Source organism: Syngnathoides biaculeatus, chromosome 2 (genome assembly GCF_019802595.1).
Source record: "Syngnathoides biaculeatus isolate LvHL_M chromosome 2, ASM1980259v1, whole genome shotgun sequence".
In the NCBI taxonomy this organism is placed as follows: domain Eukaryota; kingdom Metazoa; phylum Chordata; class Actinopteri; order Syngnathiformes; family Syngnathidae; genus Syngnathoides; species Syngnathoides biaculeatus.
The window spans coordinates 4,469,917-4,479,616 of record NC_084641.1 but is presented as its reverse complement, the minus strand read 5'-3'; the positions used below and the strand labels follow the sequence as shown (position 1 = coordinate 4,479,616).

The following is a 9,700-nucleotide window of genomic DNA, read 5'->3' as shown; positions in this document are numbered from 1 at the left end:
TACCACTGCATCACGAACCTAGCCATTGAATTGGTTGTAAGCCTCCAGACGATTGTAATTCTTTAGTTGGTTTATGGTATGGTCAAAATTCTTGCTCCTTGCGTCTTTCTCCAAGGCCTATGGGTCGATATTGTCGATCAAAGCACACTTGTCATCATGGTTTCTTGAAGCATCTAAGGAGCCCTGATAACTTTCCAAAGTCTTTTTAGACATCATGCGTCACTTTACCCTGTATTTGTGTAACCTTGGTCTGTATGCAAAAGCGATAGATTGAAGGCCGCGTCACGAGAGTAAATCCATCCAAAATGGCCACGTGTCCCAGATGTGGTCACGTGGTCAAACTATTTACATTGTAAAGTAGATATTGTTATGAAAATTACATATATTATTCACTTCAATGTCTATACGAAAAAATAAATATGAGCGGAGAGCGTGTCATTCTTTGTGTCATTGCCGTAAATAGGAGGCTGGCTTGCTAGAACGCGCCTTTATGTGCATGCGCTCGACGTATTGGCCACACTGAATCAAGCGACGAGGTCGATGATAGTCTTTTTTTTTTTTTTTTTAAACGACATCACACTGCCTCGCGATCGACACCATGAGAGCCCAATTTCCTTTGACATGGCTCATGATGTTGATGACTTTCAATGTGAAGGAGCTCAGTACATGCTCAGGACGGTTAAGTTGCATTTCCTGGTTCCGGGTCAATACCGGTTATTTGGGAACAGGCTTGTTTCGTTAACATTTATAAAATAAACACGTAAATTAGTGTCAAGAAAACACAAAACAAGCGACGTCTTGAGAGAATGCGAGGGGAGGGGCATTACTGTTACTCGTGTTAGTGCCTCAACATGGCTACGCTCGTGAAAGTAGAACAACGAACGCAAACGCATGTTCATTCAATGTTGTCAACTCATATCCGGATTAATTTTAGGCAATTTTTCCTCAATTTTCCTGAGGAATTTTCATGAAAACTTGAAAATTCGGAATTCCGTGAAAATCCGGAGGACTTTCATCACTGAAGTAATTACAGTATGTTGATTAGCATTAGCAAACTCAAGCAACAACAGTTGATACATTGTAGCATTTTGAGTTTATTGCGAGAATGTGACAAATTCTGTGTGATGCGGAAGTCATTGCTTTGTCGAGCCGAGCGGCTCATACACATGATAAATACGACAATTTCTCCTCATACAGCTCATAGCGTTAAATATGTCTTTATAAATCATCAAAAATGTCAGCTGTGAGACTTAAGGTTTGAAAGGTTGGAGCTGAATGAGTCCTTAAAAAGATATTGCACAGTAAACCTTTTTTTTCCCCCTCTTGGGTATATTGGAGCAAATAATATGCTAAACGTTTATTTTGTCGATGCATGACTTTGAACTTTTTTTCCCCCCCTAAAACTGAGCGCGTCCTTAAGTGATGCATCCACATCGTGTTCGCAGTCAAAAATTGCTCGACCATCTGACTAGTAACTTTTGAAAACCACAATGGAAATATCCTCGGGAATTTAAACCGTGATAATACCTAACGTGTGCAGTTGTAACTTTCATGCATGCTCAAGTCACTATAGTTATTAGAATGTTTTTTGTTTTTTTTTCCAAGTTTTATATTCAATCAGGCCACTTTTAAAATGTCCATTTTACCTTTCATTTTGATTAATTCCTGAAACGTCGACATTCACACAACTACAGAAAATGCATTTTCTCCTTAAGCTAAATTATTTGCTCAATTAATTTTTTTTGCTTGAGGGGAAACAAGCAGACACGGTGGTCACGTCTGTCCCGCAATTCTGAGGTTGTGCGTTCAAATCTGGCCTCCCTTTGGCCTTTGCATGCTCTCCCCATGCCTGTGTGGCTTTTCTTTGAGGTTTCTGGTTCCCTCACATATCTCAAAAACTTGCGGCAGGTTGAGTGAAGACTAAATTGTCAATACGTGTGAAAGTGAATGCCAATGGTTATTTCTATGCGCCCTGCGATTGGTTGGCGACCAGTTCAGGATGTTCCCGCCTCTCTCCCAGAATCTGATGGGAAGGGCGCCAGCACCCCCGCGACGGAGCAATTCAGAGAATGGATGAATGGGAACAATTAAGACGGGTCTAGTTGGAATCAAGGGAAAATACGACAGCTTGTCCGTGTTACCTGAGATGAAATTTTTTTCCCCACTGATGTCCCAGTGCTTTGGTCCAACAATGTTGTGCAATATAGACGGCGGAAGTGGCAGGCAAAGTCAAGTCGCTTATTCGTTAGTATTTTCCAATGTGCTTGGAATCGCTCTTGGGCCGTCTGGTCCGTCTGACCAAAAGTCTGGGTGGTCCTGGTACCATCTGACTGAAAAGACAGACATAGACAAGACATGAATGCTCACTGTGATGTAGTGTGTTTGGCCATTCTGCGTGTGCCTGTCGTACCGGTCCGTTCGATGCCCTCAGGCCAGGAGACCTCGGCCTTCCAGCCCAACCGCTGCAGCTTCTCACTTTTGATGGGGTAGCGGATGTCAACCTCCGGCCTGCAGAGCGTTGGACAGTGACTTCATGTTTCACAGAGTGGAATGAGGATGCTTTAGATCAGATCGGTTCTCAGCTGCTGTCACACTGGGATGTGATTTTTATGTGTTGCGAAGCCCACTTTGAAAGCTCAAAAATAGTCTTGGAAAACACATATGAGAAAAAAAAACACTACAATTACTGCCTTTCCGAAACAATACAGCAGTCCCTTGAAATACAAATGACTCAATCTAAGTTTTCTCTGATCTCGGCCATTAGGCAGACCTGTTTTGTTCTGACCTGGGAGCAAACTATTCGAGATAGAATCTCACAGGAGATTAACTGAGTGAATGTTCATAACAGAAAAAGAAACCTGAGTGAATACCTTGTCTGTTTAAAGCTATAGAGTTTGAAGAAATGAATTCACAAATACTCATAATGCTCATAATGTCAACAGGAACAACTGAAGGACAAAGGCAATGTTTAGCTTGGTTTTCTACAACTACAATACTGTAGTTTAACACAGGGGTGTTAAACTCAATTTAGTTTGCGGAGCACATTCCCATCAGCCTTAAAATCTATAATATTTTTTTTGGTGTGGCTTGAAAAAGTATTTGCCCTCTTCTCAAATTTATATATTTTTGCATAGCTTTCCCACTTTGTTTAAGATGATCAAACAAATGTAAATATAAGACAAATATCACCAAACTGTACTCAAAATGCAGTTTTAAAATGGTAGTTTCAGTTATTTAGAGTAAAAAATATTCAGTTACCTGACACTGCGGAAAAGTACTGGCCTGCCCTTTAATCCAAAAACCTGGTTGGGCCATCTTCAGCAGTAACAACTGAAATCAAATGTTTTCTAAAAGTGGCAATACATTTTTCACATCTCTGTGGAGATATTTTGGCCCACTTTTCCTTGCACAGTTGTTTGAAATTTAAAAAAAGGGAGGGTTTTTGACCATCAATGGCCTTTTGAAGGTCATTTCAATCTGATTCATATCTGGAAATTGAGTAAAACACTCCAAACCCCTTTTATTTCCCCACTCTACTCATGAGTTGACTTGCTGTTGTGCTTTGCTGCAGAACCAAAGTGTTCTTCAGCTTGAGGTCACCACAAATTAATATCCAACGATCAGAATTCATTGTTCCGTCAATCACAGCCCAGGGAGGCTGGGAGGACGGGAGCTGATCCAACAGGAGACCTGGAGGTAATCAGGTTCGGGTGCAATCAGTCGAAATGAACCAAAGATTGTCATGAGTAACATTTCTTGATTTAACAAAAGAGGTAATTACTTTTTCAAACAGGGCTATTTTATCCCCTGCTTAATAAATGAAATCATTTAAATCAGCATTTTAAGTTCACTTGGGTTATATTTGTCCATTTACATTTATTATTTTACACATATTTCCATCTACAACCCAGTTCATATTATTCACGCGAGAACTACTCAATCATGTGTGTGGTGTGCTGTGTGGCGCCCTCACGTGGACAGATAAAATACCTGCCCCTCTAAAGTAGTTTCACATAGAATGGAATGCATATATAAAACTTTTAAATCTATATTGTAATATAATTGGTCAGTATTTTGTGGACTGAATTTACTGTGGAACATAATGCCACATAAGAGTTTACTGAGGTGCGCACACCAGATGGAGGCGTAGAGTCATAATGAATCATGATGTACTTACTTACACTTATTACTGCATTTTTTTTTTTTTTTTTTACAAAGTACAATACAGTGATGGATTGTCCTTTAGTTTAAAAAAAAAAAAAAAAAAGTACACATTTGTATGTAAATTAGTGGATGCATGAGTAAATGTGGACACACCTGTCCGGCACAAACTCAAGCCAATCGTTAAGCTCAGCATCTGGCACCTTCTGAACCTGAAGGGGGGGGGGAATCACACAACTAGGTGTACTGTATTGTTGACATCATGGGCTATTTTTGGTGCGTAACCTACCATCTTTACCAGTTCCCTGGCCAATGGCACAATGCCTATCTCGCAGTTTGCCCCAATGTTGTACACTTCTCCCACAATCCCTTTCTCCAGAATCAGCAGGAGGGCGTTGATTGCATCATCGATGAACAGGAAATGGCGAGATTTGGGGAGGCTTCCCTGAATAGTACTGTGAAACAGAGGAGACTAATCGAGACACTGCTTGGTATATATAACTTTTCAAAATAAAATGCCTACCACTTCTTGTTCATTTGCAAGAGGGTGAGAAACTTTGGGATGACCTGTGAGTAAAAAAACAAAACAAACAAAATGTTAATTATTTACCGACTTTGATTCGAATTAAACAATCTGACACCAAAATAACAAAAGATTTAGAGTAACAGGAAAAAGGGTGTGAACCCTTTGGAGTTTCTTAAAATTCAACACCATTTGGTCATCAAACGTAGTCAACTTCATTTTCAACAAGTATGTTATCAATTTTCAATGAATACAACAGGAGAGACAGAGATAAAGAAAGACAACTCTTGGATTTACTAACTGGTTCACCCTTGGCCATTTGGTAGCAATAACCTCAAGTAAATGTTTTTTTTTTTTTTTTAGTTCCAGATCAGAATTTTGGACTGCTCCTTTCGACAAAAGAGCTTTCTGGAGCGATGTTTGCAGGGATCTCCCCACCGACTGACAACGTCCAGAGTCGAGGTCAGCAGCGCCCTGTCTGCACTAGACACGGTGTTGCTGGCGCACTGATTCCCCCTCCTGAACTGCTGGATGGTGGACCAGAATTTCCTCGAAGCCACCCGGAAGTTCCATGGCCTCATCGAACGCCTCCCATGCCAGAGGTTTTGCCTTGGTGACCACCAAAGCCGCATTCTGCTTGACCAGGCGCTACCCATCAAGTGCCCCAGGAGTCCCTCGTGCCAAAAAGGCACTCAAAAGTACTCAACTTTTGTATTTAAATAGCAGGACAGATACTAGAATTACTGATTCGACCCCTGTTACTTTTCACCACTGCTATTGAGTTGGTAAGTGTGCGCTATACCTTGTCCATGTACTGCTGCGGACCATAGATGTTGTTACTCCTGGTGATGATAACTGGAAGCTAAAGAGACCAAACAAACAGCGTTAATAATCTGAAATACTACTGTGTTTAAATTATACTTCACCATCTTCAATGTTGTACCTTAAACCTTTCCCAGTATGACCTGACCAAGTCCTCTGCAGCTGCTTTTGAGACGGAATATGGGTTGGAAGGCCTCATAGGACTGTTCTCGTCAAACACCTGCAAAACACGAACCCTTGAATTCACGGAATATCAAAAGCTTCATGACTTACAGTCGATATTAAGAAGTCTACACAGCCCACTGAAGTGAAATTTTATTTAGAAAGTCTGAGCTTTCTTTTGGTGGTTTTTGTATCTACATCGTCAGAGTACACAATATTCTGTGAGGCTTGAAAGATCAGTGAAATTGGTCCAAAATGCCTGGCAGTCTAGGGGTTCCCTGCTTGGGAAATGGCTGGAGGAAAAAAAAAATCCAACCCTGCATGCCCCAGTTAAAACATAACTGTGGTTTTTTCATATCCGAGTAGAATTTCTCTAGCCACATGCAGGCCTGACACTACTACACCTGTTCTCAATCAATAACTCACCTGATTAGGACCTTTCTGACAAAGTGAAGTACATCAAAAAATTCCTCAAACTCTAGACATAATGCTAACATATATATATATATATATATATATATATATATATGAGAAGGGGAGTAGTTACCAGTGTGGAAAAGGTTAAAAAGCCATTTATCAAACTTTGGGACTCCAGCAAACCATAGGAAGACTCATTACTGAAAAATGGAAAAAGAATAGAACAGCGGTGAACCTTCCCGGGAGTTGCCGGCCGACTAAAATTACCACAAGAGCACAGCAATGACTTATCCAAGAGGTCACAAAAGACCCCACCCACAACAACCAAAGAACTGCAGGTCTCGCTGGCCTAACTTAAAGGTCAAGCGTCATCGCTATTAACGTTCTAAAATAGAAAGTTGCGGAAGTGTCATTCAACATCCAAGTGGTCGCCATATTGGCTGTTTCTACTGTCCGTGACGTCACTCCAGACATTCGCCATTGAAAATGCTGTGGCCCCTACTATGGGACACGCCCTTCAGACACGGAAGCTCTTTTCGAAGAAGAGAACATCTCACAATCGAGTGTCTGGGGCAATATTACCCTATTGTTTCAAGCCCTATTTAGATAGGTGGATCACAGCCAAGTGATAAAAACAACACTCCCAGCGAGCGACGACGACGCTGCAGCAAACCGCCTCCCCGTCCGATCCACTTCCGCAGCGGAGATGAGTCACCATGGCCTGGCGCCGCAACAAGCCACCTTGGCCGGTGGCTGGCTCAGCCTTGTCGACAAGGCTGGTGGCGATTCACAAGGCCTGCGGAGGCCGTCCTTCAGTGGCTGCTGCACAGAAGACTTCCGGTGCGCACAGACACATTTAGCACCCCTGATTTACGGATTACAACTATTGTTTTTGTTTTAGTAGCTGTATACGCACCTACCTGTCATTTGGAACCCACAAAGCTCTCGTCCTTTGCACCTGTGCAATCCGTTTTTCACGACGAACCGGACCTTTTGGAAAAGTATGAAGAGCAAATCCATCCTCCCGAGTGTTCGAGCAATATCCAGCAATGCAACGAGCCGGCATTCTGGTTAACACGAAGGAACAACAAGCAATCTTCCGCAGGTAAAACTAATGGGAAAAAAAAACAAGCCCGCTTGAGTGCCCTCCAACGTGACTTCCTGCACCTTGTTGAACACAAGTCACTCGAGAGGATTTTCATGGTGGGAGTTACAAAAAGCCTTATACATCAAAATCATGTTTTGTGGTGAAAAAACAGATGGGTCCATACCGGCTGCTGTTTTTTCATCACTAGCAAAAATGGCCGGCATGGCACAGTTCCAAGTTCCACTGCTGAGCGCAAACAATGTTAAGGCTTGTCTCAAAATTTGCCAGAAGACATCTTTATGATCGCTAAGACACATGGGGAAAAAGTTGAACTTTTTGAAAGGTGTGTCCCCCATTGCAACTGGTTTAAAAAAAAAAAAAAGTCAAGTTACTTCAGAAAAAGAACATTATTGAAAATTAAAACATGGTGGTAGTAGTGTGATTGTCAGAGGCTGTTTTGGTACGTCAAGACCTGGATTACTGCTGTCTTTCCAAATAAAATCCTTAAAGGAGAAAACTACTGGTTTGCATTAACAATGTATCCAATAGGTCATGTAATATGTACTCTGTTTTGACAATGTGATGTTAAATCCTCTCTCATTTAATAGTGTTTTGAGAGTTTTTTTTTATCAACAATTACAAATTTTCAGCGGCGCTGCCATTTTCGTGAGTCACATGACCTACGTGCGCGGATGTGACGAGTAGACACAAGCCAGTTATCCCTGTGGTAACATTTGTGACACCTCCCGCTTGAAACCCACACGCACACGGTCCCGAGCCCGCGCGGGACGGGTCCTGGTTAATTCCCATAACGAACCAGACTCCGGCATGCTAAATAGTTACGCAGCCCGCGGCGGCGTGAGCATCACCGCTTGCGGCCGTGTATGGAAGTATTCCTCCGCCTTTCCCATCAACCGATACTGCTATTTCTTCATCAGATGAGGATAAATACGAGAAATCAGTGCTGGGGATAAATGGTGTCCCATGGAATCGAGCCTTTGTTGCAGCACGTAACACGTCACATCCGCGCACGTAGGTCATGTGACTCGCGAAACTGGCAGTGCCCCTGAAAATTCGTAATTGTTGATAAAAAAAAACTCTCAAAACACTATTAAATGAGAGAGGATTTAACATCACATTGTCAACATAGAGTACATATTAGATGACATTGGATACATTGTTCATGCAAACCACTGGATTTTCCCTTTAAAGTGCCTCTGATAGAGTTCAAACCTTCTGATTTCTGAAATGTATTTCTTTGAAAACAACAAACACCTGGCATTTGAAATGAGTGTATATATCCACTTTTAGATCCACTCTAAAAATGAACTGACAACAAAATCAAATCCAACAAACCTCATCTCGACTTGATCCGTACACTTCATCGGTGCTGACGTGGATGAAGCGCTGAAGCCGATGGCAGGTCTGACTGGCAGCGGCCAGCAAAACCCGGGTCCCGTCGATGTTCACGTGCTTGAAAGCGGACGGGCTTTGGAAGGATGAATCTGAGGGGGAACCCCGGAGAGACATTTACAATAAATCATGTAGTAGCTGTCTGCCAAAGTGCGAGTTGCTGCTCACCGACGTGAGTTTTGGCAGCCAAGTGAAAGACGACGTCAACATTTTGAGTGTTGAAGATGTTGTTCACCAGCTGCGTGTTACAGATATCCCCCTGTTACATAAATACATGACAATAATCATCGGATTTCATTGACGTAATACACAAGTAGGTGTGGCTCATGGAAGTTAGAGCCCTACATCTCAACGCAACTTTATAATCTCATCAGCTCATTTGAAAAATCTCAAAGCCATTTTGAACATAGTAGCAAATTTAAAAAAAAAAAATTGTACCTTGATAAAAGTGTAGTTTGCTTTGTTTTCAATGCTTTCCAGACTCCTTGGGCTGCAGCAGTAATCCAACTGCAATCAAATCACTTTACATCACTTCACATTTGATGCAATTTCAGCCACAATTATGTTACAGTATTAATATATGCATTGACGATATTCACAACAATTGTAATTTATTTTTGAAAATAAAATCTTACATTATCCAAGTTATAGATTTGCCATTCAGGATGCCTCTTAAGCAGGGAGCAGACAAGGTGAGAGCCACTGTGTGGAGAGAACAACAACTCATTACTTAGAGCAGGGTAAACAAAGTAAATATATGTAGATATTATTATGACAAAGATAGATGTAATTTTCGCTCACATAAATCCTGAGCCCCCAGTCACCAAAACAGTTTTGATGGAGTCCATCGGTCTTATTTACATTATACTCTCCTAGGCCCCCGTGTTTGGGTGTCACTTTTCTGACCTTGGCCGACTGTCTATATTCATGGCATGTCCTTCTTAAATTGACTTTTGTACAGTGATATTTTGATGTTGTACAGTAAATATGCAATCCGTCAGTGCGACAGTCGCTGATTGTTTACGGTAATGTTGACACGTCGAAAATAGGCGGGACCTACATCGCCCAATTGGGCCCCATTAATCTCTGTGATTGGCTGAAAATGTGTCATAGGG

The 9,700-nt window shown here is 41.7% G+C and overlaps 1 protein-coding gene across 2 annotated transcripts; it reads right to left on the bottom strand.

Annotated features, from left to right (window-relative positions):
• Window positions 1-664: 664 nt before the first annotated feature.
• LOC133493898 (dTDP-D-glucose 4,6-dehydratase-like) lies at window positions 665-9,586 on the bottom strand. Of its 2 annotated transcripts, none has more exons than XM_061807890.1 (12): window positions 9,387-9,586; window positions 9,221-9,287; window positions 9,024-9,092; window positions 8,754-8,844; window positions 8,529-8,677; window positions 5,628-5,726; window positions 5,487-5,546; window positions 4,685-4,728; window positions 4,451-4,616; window positions 4,318-4,373; window positions 2,411-2,508; window positions 665-2,330 (listed from the first exon to the last, which is right to left on the bottom strand). In XM_061807890.1, exons 1-12 carry the CDS (start codon window positions 9,431-9,433, stop codon window positions 2,239-2,241), a joined length of 1,038 nt encoding a protein of 345 aa, XP_061663874.1. In that variant the 5' UTR covers window positions 9,434-9,586; the 3' UTR covers window positions 665-2,238. The 2 variants fall into 2 exon arrangements, 1 of the variants encoding a protein (XP_061663874.1); XR_009793215.1 differs by having other exon boundaries at window positions 2,281-2,330; window positions 2,411-2,647.
• Between the last annotated feature and the right edge of the window lie 114 nt (window positions 9,587-9,700).

Excerpts from the sequence above, each read along its gene's own strand:
- LOC133493898 (XM_061807890.1), bottom strand. The coding sequence starts at position 9,433 with ATGGACTCCATCAAAACTGTTTTGGTGACTGGGGGCTCAGGATTTAT. Across the intron at positions 4,729-5,486 it reads CGCAGCAGTACATGGACAAG|GTCATCCCAAAGTTTCTCAC; the intron begins GTATAGCGCACA and ends TTTTACTCACAG. Across the intron at positions 2,331-2,410 it reads TGAGGGCATCGAACGGACCG|TCAGATGGTACCAGGACCAC; the intron begins GTACGACAGGCA and ends CTGTCTTTTCAG.